Here is an 18,783-nt window from a genome sequence, read left to right on the forward strand (position 1 = left end):
GCAGCAGTGGCATTGGCGGCGTTAAGAGTGGGCAGAGAAGCAACCAGCGAGTGACAGGATGCAAGGGTAGCAAGTGGAGGCAGAGTGAGGCTTCCCAGGTGGCTGGAATGTGGGGCAGTTGGCTCCGTCAGCTGCCGTCCCCACCAAAATGACAGCTGAAAAGAGAGAGAGAAAAAATAAAGGAAGGAAAAAAGGGAGAGAGAGGGAGAAGGAAGAAATAGAAAAGAAGGGAGAGAGAGAGAGAAGAAAGAGTGATGTGAGTGACATCATATTGGCCCCGCCCACCCAGTCACATGGCCACCAAGCCACGTCCACCAAGCCACGTGCACAGAACCTGCGGCAAAAAAAATTAGATTTTACCCCTGGGCGCGCGCATAGCACTTGTGGACTCCCGCACACTCCCATTCCCAAACTGTAGAGAAGATAAGTGGATTTCACTGCTGCATTAACCTCAATTTGAAGATTCCTTTGGGATGCAATTTCAACGTCTATAAATTTAAATAATAAGCATCTGGAAATTTAACATACGGTATATCTATCATCTATCATTGAGCAAGTTTCATAAATAAAAAATTAATAAGTTCATTTTTTCTTATAAATTTGTTTTTATCCAAAAAGTTTAAATATAAACTCCAAAATAGGAAAATAAATTTTATAAAAACATAACAAAACTAGATAAAAACATTGTTAAAAATGTGGATTAAAAAGGCAAAGAACAAAAATACATGCATATATTGTCCCACCCAGTTGAACACTAATAAATATATTACAATGATAACTTCCTCCCCTTCTGAATCAGGCCCAAGATTTATAAACTTTTATAAGTGTGAAAAACGGTTATAAGTCATAAAAATCCAGCAAAGGATTATAGGATACCTCAGCCTTCAAGCAGTTGTTCAAATATAGATCAGAAAGTAAGAAAAGCTTTATAAAGAATTGAATTAAAATCTGGTCATGCTTAAAAAACAAACAGCTGAGGGAAGAGATAATTAACAAGCATCTGAAAATCTAACATGTATCTATCATTGAGCAAGTTTCATGAACAAAAGATGGAGGAATGAGCGTTGGAGGGGCGGATCCACTCCTGGAAGCTCCATTTTGGACAGCAACATTTAGGACGAATGTTGCAGAGCCTCTGCGGTTGTTTGTAAGGGCAAAACAACTGTCATGGTGCTGCTAGATTCGTAGTTTCAGGACTTCTTCACAAACGCTAGATGGTGCTTATCGCATAACTTCAAACGTTCACTAAGGGAACACTTGTAATGCAGGTATTACCTGTAGTTGCCATACTAAGTTTAGCTTTTAAATTTTATTCTTGTAAATTAAGATATTTTGTATGCAGAAGTTGCGATGACGTGAATACCTTACATATTTTTATTAAATTACCCCAATTCTCTGGATTAACACAAAATTCTGAATTACCAGCTCTACAAATAAATAGGTAACAAATTCCTCTAGGATGATTTTCTCATAGTCTTGTTTTTGTATTGCAGGTACTGAGAAACAGTAGATGTAATTTTGAAGAAGCACTGTCGGTAAAATGGCTTTAGCTGGCTGCCCAGATTCCTTTTTGCATCATCCTTATCGGATAGTAAGTTATAGCTTAATTGAATTCTGTATACTTCAGTTTTATGTTCTCTCAGCAGGCTGCTTTGTTTAATGGCAGTGTTTCTCAGTATGGGCTAGTTTAAGTTATTTCAGCTTCAACTCCCAGAATATACAAAAAGAAATTAACATTAGCAATCTGGATAATATAAACTTTAAAATTGCAGTATAAAATATTGTACTCATAAAGATACATACACATGTGCGTATGCAGACACACACACAAAGGTAGTCCTTGATTTAAAACCACAATTTAACCTTATAAAGCAAGACATTTTATTAAATAAATTTAGTCCCGTTTTACGACTTTTCTTATCACAGTTTTAAGTGAATCATTGCAGTTATTTTAAATTAGTAACAGGTCGTTTAGTGAACCTGGCTTCCCCATTGACTTTGTCAGAAGGTCACAAAACCTGATCACATGACCCTAGGACACATGGCAGTGTGCCAAACACATGACAGCTGCCAAGCAACCAAATTTTGATCATGTGATCATGGGGATGTTGTAACAATTGTAAATGTGAAAAATGCTCATGTCACTTTTTTCAGTGCGGTTGTAATTGAATGGTCGCTAACAAATAGTTGTACATCAGGGGAGGATTAGCTATAGATGGCTATCCATACTAAGGCAGATTCAATTACTCTGAGTCTTTGCCTGATGTATACCATTATACCAAACCTGATAACCTTGTATGTTATGTCAGGGTTGATATCACAAAGTAGAAATTGCATATATCATTGTTTATTGTGTCCTGTTTCTTAATGCAGTGTGAGTTAAATAGAACTTTTCATTTTCTGTATAAAGTGGTAATATTGAAGAATATGTTTGATATTTTCTACCTGTCCTGAGTTGTAAGGACATGCTCATAGTGAGTATAGTGTCTTTTTGTATCTTCCAGCCAGATGTGCTAAAGGGAGAGCATTATATTGGGCTAAGTCACCCTCTGATTTGGGAAGTTAAATTGTGTAAGCTACATAGCTGGTGCCAGAGATATGTTAAGCTGTGTAAGATACACAGCTGATGTACCTTCTGCTATCTGCCGTAGAAACCTGAATTGTATCACTAGCATTTGAGTGTCATAGATATTGCATAAATGTGATTCTTTTTGCTCATAATCCAAAAATAATCAGTGGGTGGAAATCCTAGTGAGAGAGCTTGTCGTAAAGTGCAAGCTTGTTTGCTTGTTTATATCCACTTTGAAATCTATATTCTAATATCAATGAGCTAAACATATAGGGAAGTATCAGCTTTAATCAGTACTGTAACATAGCCTGCCATATTCTAGTGTCTACTCTCACACTTCCAACTCCCATGCATAGTGAAGCATTAGAAACACAGTCCTAGGTTTGTACTACTACTAGTAATAATAAAAGAGTTGGAAGGGACCTTGGAGGCCTTCTAGTCCAACCCCCTGCCCAGGCAGGAGACCCTACACCATTTCAGACAAATGGTTATCCAAAATTTTCTTAAAAATCTCCAGTGTTGGAGCATTCACAACTTCTGCAGGCAAGTTGTTCCACTTATTAATTGTAATGAAGTTTTGAAGTAACTCTTTAAATATTTTTTGTTGTTTTTATTTTTTCTTGTTTCTTCCTTTCCTCCTTTCCCTTATATTTTTATTCTGTCTTGCTTTATTCTTTTCCTTCTGAGGTTATTTTTCAGTGAAAATGATAAAGACGTCACAAAAAAACAAAAAAAAATGATAAACTGTTAGAGGAGAACAGTGATTTTGAGATTAATCTATCAAATTGCTTTGCTCTACTGCAAAATTTGGAAGAGAACATTACGGACCAAAATGAACAAATAGTCAAAAACATCCTTGATGTATAGCACCACCAGAAAAACACTTGATACAATCAAAATCCACAAGTTGAAATCCACAAGTCTTAAAGTTGCCAAGGTCTACAGAGTTTTCACCTAGATAATAGCAAGAAGAATATTGAGAACATTAAATGATGCACAGTCAAAGGAGCAGGCAGGGTTCAGAAGTGGCTACAGCACAATGGATCACATCAAAGTTGTTCTGCAAATCATTGAAAGGCACAATGAGTGCATCATACCTCTGCGCATGGTTTTCGTTGTCAGCGAAAAGGAATTGTGACTCACTCTTCCAGCAAGCAATAATTAATGCATTGTTCAACCAAGGCTTACGTACACTTACTACAATCAATATATGAAAAACAATGGCGACAATTTGCCTTAATGATCTTAAAGAGCTGCAAAAGCAGGGGAATCATTTGGTTTAAAATTAACCTAAAAAAGAGACGGGTTACGTTTAATAAATTCACCAAAGAAAGAAAAAAGAGTATATTTGGAGAAGAGCTAGACATAGTAGACCACAACATATACCTTGGCCAATGGATCTTAATCGGTGATACAATAAAGGAAATTGAACTGCATGTTAAATGTGGCTGGCAGGCATTCAGCAAGCTAAGCATAATTTTCAAAAACAACCTCCTCCTATGTCTAAAGTTTTCAGTCAGTGTGTGCTACTTGCTCTAACATATGCCAGTAAAACATGGACATTAACCTCCCAATTGATACAAAAGCTACGAGTGGTGCAAAGGGCCATGGAAAGATACATGCTCGGAATTACAAGAAAAAATAGAAAAACCCACACATGGATTAGAGAATGAACGAAAATATTCAATATCATCAAGGGAGTAAAAGAATTGTAATGGAAATGGGCTGGTCACATAGGAAGAAGAGCTGATGACAGGTGGACCAAGGCAGTCATAGAATGGACACCATATATACATACACATATATATTCTTTGAATGTGTCCAAATCTGATATATTACTATATATATATTAATTGCTGTGGAATAATTGTTTGGATGAAGCAAAGTTTTAATGTTGATTCTAAAGCATCATAGGGAAATATTAATCTATGTATTGGATTAATACAGGAAGTATTAATTTACATATTAGAACACATATAGAAGTGCAGTATGCTAATGCTAGGTCTGAATGTTAGTTCTTTCTCTCCATCAGGCTAAAACACATTTTAACAAAATTCATGTATGTGGCACCTGTAAAGAAGATGGAATTGGATTTAGATGGCACTTATGCTGTGGCTGAACTCCCATCCCCATCCATTCTTTAGTAGAAAAACTAATATTTTGTATTTGCTTCCTTATGCATTTTCAGATTTCCTAAGAGAAATCATTCATCCTAGAAATAATTTAAAATCTTTTAAATGGGTAGCATTTATTTTAAGCTTGATAACATAGACATGTAGTAAAACACATGGTTTAAAAACCAAGTTTTTTTATTTATTCTTGAATTGATTTGTGGAGGTGATTAGGACAAAGCAACATTATTCATTTTGGTCTTCTAGGATCCTCTGGATATCTGCAGTAGCAGTCACTATTGGCACGATTGTGCAATTAGACTCGATGTTTGTGCAATGCACATTTAAAAAGGTTTTAGTTGTCCACTTTTTTTTGAAGCCAGCAATTGCCACTGTGCCGGTCCCTACTTTGGACAATGATCTGGTCAAATTGTTTTACATTTCGTGATGCTAAATTTCATTTTGTGCTTTATCTCGAACAAGAAAACGAGAAGATTTGCTAAATATTTGCTTGTAAAATGTTTCTATATTTCTGTCATTGTATTCTTATCTATATCCATTGCTCATTCCACATTCTGTAACTGTGGTATCAATTGAGTACAACACAATAGCTCTTAAATTAATTAAATGTTTATATTGTGTATGCCGTATTCTTTCCTCCAGGGGAAGGAATGCATTGTCTCCTTTGTCCTTGAGCAAATCAGCAATGTCTATACCTAGAAACACATAATCGTGCGGCATGAAGGGATCTTGGGGTCTTCTAGTCCAGTCTCCAAGGCAGGACTCCTTATTCCATCCCAGACAAATCCAATCTTTTCTTGAAAAACACCAGCAATGAAGCATCCACAACGCTGGGAGAAGCTGTTCCATTGGTTAATTGTTCTTGCTATCAGTTAGTGATAGTAATTGGATCTCTGTCTGACTAGCTCCTGCCCATTGCTTCTTGTCCTCAGGTGCTTTAGAGAATAAATCAGCCTCTCTGTCCTATGATAGTTCTTCAAATATTGGAAGAAAGCTTTCATGTCACCTCTAAACCTTCTCTTTGTTAGGCTAAACATATCTAGTTTCCTTAGCCATGCATTGTATGATTTACCTCCAGTGCTCATGCTCTTCTCTGCATTCTTTCTAGGGCTTCAGTCCTAGAATTCTTTCTAGGGCTTCAGTCCTCTTTGTATTGTGAGGACTAGAACTGGATGCAGTATTCCAAGTGTAGCCTCACCAGTGGGGCCACACTCGGAATACTGTGAAAATACTGTACTTTCACTTTTTGTGTTCTTGATGCTATCCCTCTAGACTGTACTGGCTTTTTTTGTGTGGGTGGGTGGGGGCAGTTGCAGCAAACAGTTGGTTCATGCTTAAGCAGTGGTCCACCAGAACCCCCAGATTCCTCTCACAGGTAATGCTGTTGAGCCAGATACTACCTGTCCTTTACCTGTGTGTTTGGTTTTTCCTATCTAAGTGCAGGCCTTACTTTTCTCACTTTTCAATTCCATCTTGTTGGACAGGGCCTAAGTCAGCCTATCTAATTTGATACCTGCTGGTTGGATTCTAACTCTTAAATTATTGCCTAGTGCTTCTCAGTACCTTTCATGTGTTGGTTCTTTGCATTTCTATAGGAAAGGATAAAGTACAAGTGACAAACTTTGAAATGATTTGGAGACAGGTCATTTAGGATTGTATTTATACTCATTTGTTCTTCAGAGATAACTCACAATCCCATAGTTCTCACCTTGGTATGTGTAATTTCATTGTAATACTCTTGTAATAAATTTATGGGATATATTATTCTGAGACAGAGAATGGCCCTGTGAACGTGCCTCTTTGAACTGCTTCTTCAAAGCAGACCTCTTTATAACTTGTATGATATTATACCACAATCATTACACTATCCTAGTCCTCACTGGTATTTTATATTTTGGAAGCTAGCAAAGTTGCAATTTCCGGTATTTGACCTAATTATCCCATTTCTATTACTTTGGTAATCAAAGGCTTCTTTCATTAGTTCTGATCTGTGCATACCTTTCTGCAGTTAAATTCTGTTTTTAATCTCAGCATATAATGTAGATGTCAAAAGGTTGGTCCAATTTCTGCTTAATTCTTTTGTTTCACTGCCTAAATTTAAGGCCTATCCCTTTTCCCAACTGTATGAAATTTTTATTTTTTCATATTGAAGAATTGTATCTTTCCCCAGAAAGCTTTAATTTCTTTGTCATTCTGTTTTACATTTCATGTTAGATAACATTTAACTTAGTTGGAGCAAAGAATTTTAAATGTTGATGCTGAAAGAAATAATAATATTTTAATGTCTTTAACATTCAAATGCATCCCTTGGAAACTATCCCTAATCTTGTAGTGCTAAAAGTGCCTCATACTACAGATGTTTCCAGGAAACTATTCTAAACTTCTGTGTTTCTCTGGTTTTTTAAAAAATACAACAGTAAGAATTGGCAGTGTTTACCTTATGTTCCTGGAAGTTCAGATTGTAGTTCCAAAATTTCTCAGAAAAATACGATGACTAACTGCGTGCACTTCTATTCTTACGCAATCAGGAGTCACAGCAGTAATCAAGCACAGTCACTTAAACACTTTATTCTCTAGTGGAAATAATCCACTTGAATTGATCAATTGATCAAAATTGACTTTCTTCTGTCATTCTAATTATATAAATAACAAAGTAAATGCACTGGATTCTCTCTTTTCTTAATGTTAGAAAGAATACCAGTACATGTACCTGTGAATAATTAAAATTTCTTGTATAGATTGGAAATGCTTATTTAAAAACTAAACATGTGATAATTAAAAAGTTACTGCTTTTAAGACAAAAAGACAAACTCTACAAAGGTTTACATCCCCATTCTATAACATACGCTGCAGATATTGTACGCTTTGTGTATATACACTATAATGACCATTTGGCAAGCTTTAATATTTGTCAGGAGAACCCACTACCTACATTGTATCACTCTGCAGCAACACTATCAATAGTCCTTGAGGTATGATAGGCCTCTTAATGACTGTTCAAAGTTATATCCCCCCACTCCTTAAAGCTACATACGATGCTACAGTGGCCCCATGGTCATTCCTGTCTCAGGAAAGGGGCTGGGGGGGGGCGGGGGGCTGGCGGGCAGCGATATGAACTAGGGAAAAATTGGCTTCGGGATGTCCCAGTTGGAGAGGCCTTGAGACCCCAAAGCTAGAAACTGACCTGGGGAAATTAACCTAAAAGGAGATTCCGTTGGCGAAATGTAGTCATTTCCCAAATACATTCGGCCTGGCGATTGACTTATTTATATATATTTGTATTTTATGACTCAGATTTTAATCCACCTTTATTCTTTCTCTAAATAGTTCAAGGCGTGAACTATTTGAAAGTTCAAATAGGGGTCTCACCACCGCCTCTTGAAAGAGGCGGTGGTGAGACCCCTCCTCAAGAAGCCTTCCCTGGACCCGGCTATTTTAGGAAACTATCGTCCAGTCTCCAACCTTCGCTTTGTGGCGAAGGTTGTAGAGAGTGTGGTGGCATGGCAGCTCCCCCGGTACCTGGATGAAGCTGTCTATCTAGACCCGTTCCAGTCCGGCTTCCGATCCGGACATAGCATGGAGACAGCTTTGGTCGCGTTGGTGGATGACCTCTGGAGGGCCAGGGATAGGGGTTGTTCCTCTGCCCTGGTCCTGTTAGATCTCTCGGCAGCTTTCGATATCATCGACCATGGTATCTTGCTGCACCGGTTGGAGAGCTTGGGAGTGGGAGGCACCGTTTATCGGTGGTTCTCCTCCTATCTCTCTGACCGGATGCAGACGGATGCAGACGGTGTTGACAGGGGGGCAGAGATCGACCGCAAGACGCCTTACTTGTGGGGTGCCTCAGGGGTCGATTCTCTCACCTCTCCTGTTCAACATCTATGTGAAGCCGCTGGGTGAGGTCATCAGTGGCTTCAGGGTGAGTTATCATCTGTACGCTGATGATACGCAGCTGTACTTTTCCACCCCGGGCCACCCCAACGAAGCTGTTGAAGTGCTGTCCCGGTGCCTGGAAGCCATATGGGTCTGGATGGGGAGAAACAGGCTCAAGCTCAATCCCTCCAAGACAGAGTGGCTGTGGATGCCGGCACCCCGATACAGTCAGCTGCAATTGCAGCTGACTGTTGGAGGCGAGTCATTGGCCCCAATGGAAAGGGTGCGCAACTTGGGTGTTCTCCTGGATGGACGGCTGTCGTTTGAAGACCATCTGGCGGCCGTCTCCAGGAGAGCTTTTTACCAGGTCCGCCTGGTCCGCCAGTTGTGCCCCTTCCTTGACCGGGATGCCTTATGCACGGTTACTCACGCTCTTGTCACTTCTCGTTTGGATTATTGTAATGCTCTCTACATGGGGCTTCCCCTGAAGTGCACCTGGAGGCTTCAGTTAGTTCAGAACGCAGCTGCACGGGTGATTGAGGGAGCCTCACGTTGCTCCCACGTAACACCGCTCCTGCGCAATCTGCACTGGCTTCCTGTGGTCTTTCGGGTGCGCTTTAAGGTTTTGGTTACCACCTTTAAAGTGCTCCATGGCTTAGGGCCCGGGTACTTACGGGACCGCCTGTTACCTTATGCTTCCCACCGACCTGTACGCTCACACAGAGAGGGTCTTCTCAGGGTGCCGTCCGCCAAGCAATGCCGGCTGGCGGCCCCCAGGGAAAGGACCTTCTCTGTAGGAGCTCCTACTCTTTGGAACGAACTTCCCCCTGGTTTGCGCCAATTACCCGACCTTCGGATCTTTCGCCGTGAGCTGAAAATGTATTTGTTTATTCAAGCGGGACTGGCTTAAATTTTTAATTCTAAACAATTTTAATCGGGGTTATTATTTATAAATTTTAAGGGTTTTAAATTTGATTGTTTTAATTCCGGCCATTTATGAATTATGCTTGTTTTAAGTTCTTGTTTTAATTGTATAATGTGCTGTTTTTTATGACTTTGGCTGTGCACAACCCTGAGTCCTTCAGGAGAAGGGCGGTATAAAAATTTAAATAAATAAATAAATAAATAAATAAATAAATAAATAAATAAATAAATAAATAAATAAATAAATAAATAATTTGCCCTGATAATCAACCACGGAGACTCTGCGGTGCACACATGCACCCACCTATTTCCTTCCCTTCTTGCTCTGGCACAGGCACTGGGCTTGCTTTGCCATCCTGTCAGGTTCTACACACTCCTCCCCAAACCCAGTCACCATGTGCTCACTTACCCTTCAAAGATATCTAGAGCTCAGGAAGTTGGGATAGGAGGGCCCCACTGACTGTTGCTGGGCCACATGGCACAGTCGAAAAGCATATAAGATGTTGTCTACTTACTCCTTAAATTGCCATCCTGTCAGGTTCTACACACTCCTCCCCACACCCAGTCACCATGTGCTCACTTACCCTTCAAAGATATCCAGAGCTCAGGAAGTTGGGATAGGAGGGCCACACTGACTGTTGCTGGGCCACATGACACAGTCGAAAAGCATATAAGATGTTGTCTACTTACTCCTTAAATTGTGATAAATTAGTTTGATAGCATTAGATCTGAATTATAATTTTATATATTTATATCTTGAAATTTTAATTTGTATCACTACTTTATTTTGTTCAGAGAACACAGCATTAACTGATGAACTTACTTCCAATTTTGATATATATCTTTTGAACTAATTTGCTTAGTATAAACTACAAAGATAATTTATGGAATAGTCTGATGGGTATTCATGTATAAATAGTATGATAATATTTTATGTCTGTCTGTCTGTCTGTCTGTCTGTCTGTCTGTCTGTCTGTCTATCTATCTATCTATCTATCTATCTATCTATCTATCTATCTATCTATCTATCTATCTATCTATCTATTATTATCATACTGTTTCTACATGAATATCCACCAGACTATTCCATAAATTATCTTTGTAATTTATACTCAGCTTTGATTAAAAATGAATTGGATATGGCATGGTGCCTCCCACTCGGAAGGTTGAGAATTCAATCCTAGACAGCAGAAGGTGTTTCTCTATAACAGTGCAAAGAAAAAATATCTGCTGTAGTTTCCAGATAGCATCAGGAAGTAAACACTCAACTCCATTCAGTCACCCAGACTCTACCCTGAATAAAGAGATTAAAGGTCAAAAAAGAAAAAAAATCTCAACTTTGCTATTAAAAGAAGTGTTTTTGACCATATGTATGCGTAATAGTATGTCTAACCTATCCAAAGTTTTTAAATTGCCATTTTTATAGATTTACTGTACTTTTATGGGAAGCACATTCTCTTTGAGAAATGCTTTAAAGTTAACTTCTCTTATTCGGTCAGAGATAAATTGCATAGTCCATATTTTATTGTATACATTGTTGTCAACAGATCTGCCAATAACAAGCTCCCAAACATTCTTTAAACTCAGTAAATTCCTAGTTCCTGAAGAGCCTATACATTTATGGATCTCTGAGGCAACACCTTTCACATTTTCTCACATTGTACTATACTTTCTCCAGAATGGATAATAGTGTGTTTATTTCTGTTTTGATTCTGGGTATAGAATAAAACTCTTGTCTGCTTCAACATTTAATTCAAGCTGCTGCAAGTTTTTTAGGGATAGTTGGTATTCTTCATGTAAAAATCCTTCATATTAGAATGAATGTTGCTATAATTTTAGATACTGTACTATTTGTGCTGTACTATTAATGGTAATAAATAATACAATAGAGTACAAGTGTATTTCCATCAGCCAGGTCGGTTTTGAATAGGATTTATTCTGAGTCATTTTCATTCAACATTTTCTGGAATTGTTTATATTAAGTTTCTTTGAACTGTGGGAGAAGATAAATTCAAATATTTATATATGCCATGTATATTTCTGACAGAGCAGATTAAATGCATCAGATAACACAATTATCTAGTAATTTAGGTCAATAGAAAATGTTTTAGAAAATGTAAGCATCTTGAAAACTTATATTATAGAGGGAAAACTTATATTTGTTATACTTTTTAACAACTAGATTATGAGTTATTTTGAGAGCGTATTAAGATAAAATATTTATCTTACTTTTCTCTTTCAAAATGTTTATTGTTTTTATTCTTTTATAATTTCTTCAATACAAATTATATGTATATATATATGTATTATATTATTATATTATATAATATATGTATAATTATATTTATAATTATAATTATATTTATAAATATATACATATATTATATATTATATAATATATGTATATAATATATATATAATATATGTATATATATATTATATTAAATTATATGTAGTAGTTATGAATATGTAGTAGTTATGTAGTAGTTATAGGTTTTACATGTGAAGTCAAATATAATACTTGCACAATTAATTAGGTTGAAGGAAAGTAAAGCCTATTGCATATTGGCTTTGCTTGGCTGGAATTTAGTTGCCAGGTCTCAGAAGATAGCTTTGCTTTACTGAAAATGAATAATAGGAAATTTAATTGTAGTTACCTTATCAAGGATTAAATTTGTGATCTTGTGTCAAATTAAATGTCCCCCTCCTCAAAATAAAGAAATCTTACCCTGTTTCCCCGAAAATAAGACATCCACTGATAATGAGCCCAATCGGGCTTTTGAGTGCATGCGGTAAAATAAGCACCACCCCCCCCGAAAATATTTAAATGCATGTGAAGCAGGTCCCCACCATTTCCTCTGGTTAGGGTTAGGGAGACAGAGCTGGAAATCAGGTAAGATGGCAAGAGGAATCCAGTCTTGCTCCATGTGTCCCAAAATAATAAGACCTCCCCAAAAATAAGGCCAAGCTGTTATTTTGGGGTTCAAAAATAAGACAGGGTCTTATTTTCGGGGAAACATGGTATATAAGGAAAAAAATCACTTTGTCGTGTCCCACTCCTCCGCTGACGGCCGGGTCAGGGAAATCCGAATCAGGCTTGCCTCTGCAGCTCTGCCCAAAGTCCTAGCAAAGTCCTCAGAGCAGGCAGGAGACCAGTAAGTTACTTCAGCAAGATAAGTTCGACTTTGCCTGACTCAGAGACTGCCAGAAAGCAGACCCTTTATATAGGCCACGGGGTGTGGCTCCATGACTCAGCACTCATTAAGGCCTGCCCCTCCCTTCCTTCTGTTGCCTCCGCCTATCCAATCTTCTGATGCGAGGGTCACTCCAATCAGCTGTTGGAAGTAAACTTTCCTCAGGCTCACATGCTGTGGAGGAGGGGGAGGGGTCTAGCTGCTCCGTTTGCCTGGGCATGGAGCCAGGGCTGGGGCCGGGGGATGCTCCCTCCTCTGCAGCCTGCTTGGGCATGGAGCCAAGGCTGGGACCGGGAGGTGCCCCCTCCTCTGCAGCTTGTCTGGGCATGGAGCCAGGACTGGGGCCGGGAGGCATACATTCCTCCATGTTCGGGAGCAGATAAGCAGACCCCGGCTGCGGTGAGAGCGGACAAGACACAACACACTTTCAGTTTTTGAATACTGTGGTAACTGTGAATGGCAATGATCAGTAATATTTTTCTTCTTTTTCATGTTTATTTCTAGGACTCTGTTGATCAGACTTCGGCACATACAGGTCGAGATCTAGTGGAACCTGGATACCAAAAACAATCAAGTCACATTTCATTAAATAACCAAGGAGGTAAGGGAAATAAGATACAGGCATATTTATTAGGCATATAAAGAAAAAAACCCTCACAACAGAAGTGGGTTTCAGCAGGTTCTGACCAGTTCTGCAGAATCAGTAGCGGAGATTTTGAATAGTTCGGAGAACTGGTAAATACCACCTCTGACTGGCCCCACCTCATCTATTCTCTGCCTCCCGAGTCCCAGATAATCAGGAGGAAATGGGGATTTTACAGTATCCTTCTCCTGGAGTGGGATGGGAATGGAGATTTTACCTGCCATGCCCACCAAGCCATGCCATGCCTACCAAGCCACACCCACAGAACCGGTAGTAAAAATTTTTGAAACCCACCACTGCCTCACAACATACAGTTTTAAGCATTATAACATTTTCCAGTGGCAAAGTATTGAGGAAAGTTGTAAACTAAAAGGGTTCAAAATATTTTGCAGTTGAACTAGAATTCTTCTAGTTCAGAACAGTTGCTCTGTCTTTACTCAAAAGGTTTACAGTTGAACAATCCAGGTTTAAGCTTGAAACTTTTCTGGCCATGTTCAGAACAAATTAGTATCAAACCTGAATTTGAAACATTTCACTCTGTATCCTTCCAGGGCTAACTTTGGGTTTATCTCTTTCTTAAACTATATGTTAAAAGGAAATTAATATGCATAAAGAGATGTTAGGATTTTTAAAACTCCACAGTGCTATATGGTTCAAATAAATGAGATAAAATGAAATGATACTAAAGTAATTTCATGAAATACAACAGAATAGATTGTCACATAGGGATAGCTGACTGTGCCAATAGCACAATGTGATAATTATAGTATTTTTGTTTTCCTTATTGAAATTTTGATTACCTTTAGCAGAGAGTAGCAGAGAATCCCAATATGTCAAATCAATTATTAATTCTCTAATAATTTCCATACCTCTTCCACAATCCATTTAGAAAGCTTCAGTATTTGAAGCCTCCCTGGATCACTGATTATTATTATCGTCACAGCAGTCATCATTTCCTTCCTTTGGCTGATGTTTTTGGATTCCAACTGGGAATAGACATTTGTTGTAAAGCAATAAGCTAATAGTAGAATAGCATCAAAAGGAAAGGCAGGTCTCATGATTTCCCCAAGTTAATGGTCTACACCGTTTGTCCCAGTTTGCCACAGATAGATTACCAAGCAGGAAAATAAAGAATTAAGAAAACTTCTGAATTGCTTTTACATGGTTAAAGTTTCTCCTCAAACTTTGGCATAGGTTAGTAGAGATGTAACTAGATTTCAGAGTTTTAGAATCTGTTCTATAAATCAATACAAGTGAGCATTAAAGTGATGGTCGAGAGGCTGTTCCTTAGGTATGGGAGCTAGTTGACTGTAATTCTTTCAGCCCTAGAATGGAAAACCAACAAATTTGTCTCTCCCTCTCCCCCCTTTCCCCCTCCCTCCCTCCCTCCCTCTCCCTTTCTCTCCCTTCCCCTCTCTCCCCCTCCCTTTCTCTCTCTCTTCATGTGTTTTTTGAAATGTATTATTATTTTTAAATGTAATTTAACTAAAGGTTTTTAGATAGAAATTAAAAACCAATAGTAGCTTTTGATCACCTGAAATATTAGTACCTCTATATACTGCTTTACTAAGATCACACTTGTAATACTGCATCCTGATACAAGAAAGACATTGAGACTCTAGAGAGTCTTTCTAAAGAGGGCAGATGAGCAACAAAGATGATTAGAGAGCTGGAGGCTAAAACATATAAAGTGTGGTTGCTGGAATTAGGTATATCTAGTCTAACAAAGAGAAGATCTACAGGTGACATGATAACAGTCTTCCAATATGAAGGGCTATCACAAAGAAGAGGAAGACAATCTATTCTCTGAAGCACCTGCGCACAAGGCAAAATGTAACAGATGGAGATTTATTTATTTTTAATTTATTTCTTATATCCCACTTTATTTATTTGCTTACTCACTCACCCACCAACCTACCTACCTACCTACCAATAATTCAAGGCTGTGAACATACTGTGAACTCACCTTCTTCCTCCTATTTCCCCCACAATAACAACTCTGTGAGGTAAGTTGGTTTGAGAGAGAATGGCTCAAAGTCACCCAAATGCTTGCATTTGAACTCACTTTCTAGTCCAGTGGCTTAACTAAACCCAACTGACTCTTATCAAAGAGAGAGCAAATCCAGAACTAAGAAGAAATTTTCTGAAAGTGAGTACAATTAATTAGTTGCCTCTAGAAGTTGTGAATGTACCATTACTGGATGTTTTTAAGAAGAGATTGAACAGCCATTTGTACAGAATGGTATATCCTTGACCCTTGAGGGAGGTGGACTGTAAATCCTTCAAAATCCTTTCCAATCCTGTTACTCTCTCATTTTCTTTACAATGGTTGTAATTATAACTTTACTTCTTGCTCTATGGTTACCAAATACCTTTCTTTCCTTTTTATAATCCAGTCTATCCAATGATCAAAATCATCAATCAAAAGTTCATTCTTTTTTCTGTTTATGCAAAAAGCTTATAAAAATATAGATATCGTATATTGATTCAAAGAAATCAATTTAACTATCCCAGCACGTTGCATCATTTTCATCAATTATTCCTCCATTGCAGATAGTGCCCTTTTTCTGCATACAGTAAACCTGCTGCAATTAATATATACATACATAATATATACTCCTCCCTCCCTGTGTTCTCTTGGTTTGCTTACAGGTGTTTCATTACCCAATTAAGTAACTTCATCAATACTAGCGAGTGTAGAATTCCCCAGTTAAATGCAGTGACTTGCCCTGCCATTGTCAGTGGGGTGAGATTTTCTCCTTGGTAGTTCCTTGATTTTTCTTTTTTATTGTTTTTTTCTGGTATTAATCCTTGCTTAACTGATTGTGGGTTGCAGGAAAGAATGTGTTGTGGTCTTCCTGTTTTCTTAGCTTTTTTGTTGCCTCTTTTGAATGGTGTATAAATATGGTTTAATCTGTATGTGTCTATAATGGCAAATTTGTCCAAGTGCCAAATTTCCAAGAATTCCATAGTGGTTTTAGAAAACAATATCCTACCAAAGAGAAATAAACTACCAAAGAGAAACCCATACTCATACCAACTCCAGGGGGGCCAATAAGGGCCACCCTTATTGATGATGTTACCTAGTCAGATAATGAATTGTTTGAAAGCAATCAAGATTAGAGAGCATCAAGCATACCAGTTCAACCCTGAGTTATGTATATTCTGTTATTTTTTCCCAATTGTTTGTCCATCAAACACTTAAAAAAAATTCTCTGGATTCAACAGTATATTAATCTTTTAAGTTCATCAGAATCAATGCATGAATTGGGACCCAAAATTTTCTAGGAAAATAGAAACCAAACCATTATAAAATTTCCCTTCTTGTTCACATTTCCAATACAAATGTGAAGTGCCTTTCTATATTCTAGATAATTTTTTGGTAACATATACTAAGAGTACATCAGCTTCTATCTATCATTCTTCCATCTGTATATTATAACCAATATTTTAACTCACTTCATCATATATTATTTCATTTATTCCTGAATATTGAAATGTTTCAAATTTCAATAAATGTTTATACATTTTGGCAATTACATGTTCATCATTTGTGCACAATTCTATTTCAGACACAGACTTAAAATGTTTAAAACCACAAATTATTTTATTTACTTTAAATCTTTTGTCGAGCCTAGTTCCGGCTTGACACATGACGCTATAGGGATCCGGATCATGGGAGCAGCCCCTAATCAAAGATCCAAAGGAATGATATATCAAGGACTTGTTTGAGGCTACAGGGATCTGCGTTTGACAATCATTGGAAAGGAATCAGCACACTGGTGGCCGGGATAGAGGAAGATGAGGGCTGGTATTAGGAAGAGCTCTTTAGTTCTGGGATTTAGCAGATGATGCGGCAACTGAGGCTGTCAGACGAGGAGGGAGAGAGTGGCTGGGCGTCCAATCAATGGAGCAGTTCAGCGATGGGGCGGGGCATGAACAGCGCGGGATGTTTAAAAAGGGGCTGAGAAGCAGAAGCTCTCAGCACTGACTTTATACAGAGAGACCTTGACTTTTACTGAGACCCGGTTTGTAGCAGGCCCAATAAACATAATGATTTTAAAAATCCAGCTTAATCTTGTTATTTGCCATACCACAAATACTCATGCCACCCAAACCTTAGGACATATTCTAACTCCGAATGCATCTGTTTCTCAGGATCCCGTTTTCATCCAGAAGAAACAGCAACCTGCAAAATAGAATTTCAAGTCAAATAAACCCAATCCTTCTCTTTTTTTTTTTTGCATCTTGTAAAAAGGTAAAGGTAAAGGTTCCCCTCACACATACGTGCTAATCATTGCTGACTCTAGGGGAAAGTGCTCATCTCTGTTTCAAAGCTGAAGAGCTAGCGCTGTCTCCGTGGTCATGTGGCTGGCATGACTCAACGCCAAAGGCGCACGGAACACCTGCATTTTTGCGTGTTGGCAGAAGCTGGGACAAGTAACGGGAGCTCACCCCATTACACGGCAGCACTAGGGATTCGAATTGCTTAGCTGCTGACCTTTCAATCGACAAGCTCAATGTCCTAGCCCCTGAGCCACCGCGTCCCCACTTACATCTTGTAGCACCTTATATTTAATTTGTGATTTTTCCCCTTCACACATACTTCAATAAATGCTTCTACTATTGTTTAAATGGTGCATGAGTAATCAAAACAGGTAAACAAAAATTTGATTCTTAAAACTTTAAATTTTATCATAGCAATTCTCCTCACAGTGACAATTGTAATTTCTCCCATCTTAAAATACCTTTTTAAATTTCATTGCTTATCTTAACATAATTATTATGAAATAACATACCATACATATCTCTCAGTGATTCCCAAGTACTATGCCTTCTTCTCATTCTTAAAACCTATTTCAATCATCAGTTCTGTTTGATCTACTTTTATTTTTGGTGAACATCTGTATCTTCTTGTTTATTAATCAATAACTGCAACTGGAACAAATTCTTTTAATTTTCCCATTAATATTCTAATTCCTTTAAAGGATCTTCCAGAATCAACACTAAGTCACACAAAAACCCTTAACTTCTAAATTTCTTTTTTAATATTTTCTCCCAAATCTTGTCTTATAACTCTAATTCAGTATTTTCAGAACCAAAATAAACAAGAGAGTTGACAGTGGGCATCCCTTCATTTTTGTATCTCACAGTTTTAGAGATCTCCCTTAACAATTATGCTTTTTGTAAAGCACAGATCTCATTCATTTTATGAAGTCGCTCCCCCATTTTGTATTTTCCAGAACCTGAAATAAGAAAACCAAATATCAAAGAATCATTTTTTGTAACTATTAGGATCTCATTTCCTTTTACTGTATATTGCCCAGAGTCCCTCTGTGAGGGAGATGGGCAGTTTAAAATGTAATAAATAAATAAAATAAAGATTTAGAAATCGGTCTTAAGCATATCACTGAAGCAAAAAGGCCTTACCAGTGTGTAGGGAGTGAT

The 18,783-nt window shown here is 37.9% G+C and overlaps 1 protein-coding gene across 7 annotated transcripts in view; it reads left to right on the top strand.

Moving 5' to 3' along the window:
- The window catches only part of GRB10 (growth factor receptor bound protein 10), a 127,395-nt gene that overhangs the window by 39,201 nt on the left and 69,411 nt on the right, over nt 1-18,783 (top strand). For 4 of the 7 annotated variants that reach the window (XM_058180072.1, XM_058180074.1, XM_058180073.1 and 1 more), the window contains 2 exons: nt 1,494-1,591; nt 13,197-13,293. In XM_058180072.1, coding sequence (XP_058036055.1) covers nt 1,541-1,591; nt 13,197-13,293 — 148 coding nt within the window. In that variant the 5' untranslated portion in view covers nt 1,494-1,540. The remainder of the gene's footprint in view (nt 1-1,493; nt 1,592-13,196; nt 13,294-18,783) is intronic. The other 3 variants (XM_058180076.1, XM_058180069.1, XM_058180071.1) reach the window with 1 other exon arrangement.

Source organism: Ahaetulla prasina, chromosome 4 (genome assembly GCF_028640845.1).
Source record: "Ahaetulla prasina isolate Xishuangbanna chromosome 4, ASM2864084v1, whole genome shotgun sequence".
Taxonomy (NCBI): Eukaryota; Metazoa; Chordata; class Lepidosauria; order Squamata; family Colubridae; genus Ahaetulla; species Ahaetulla prasina.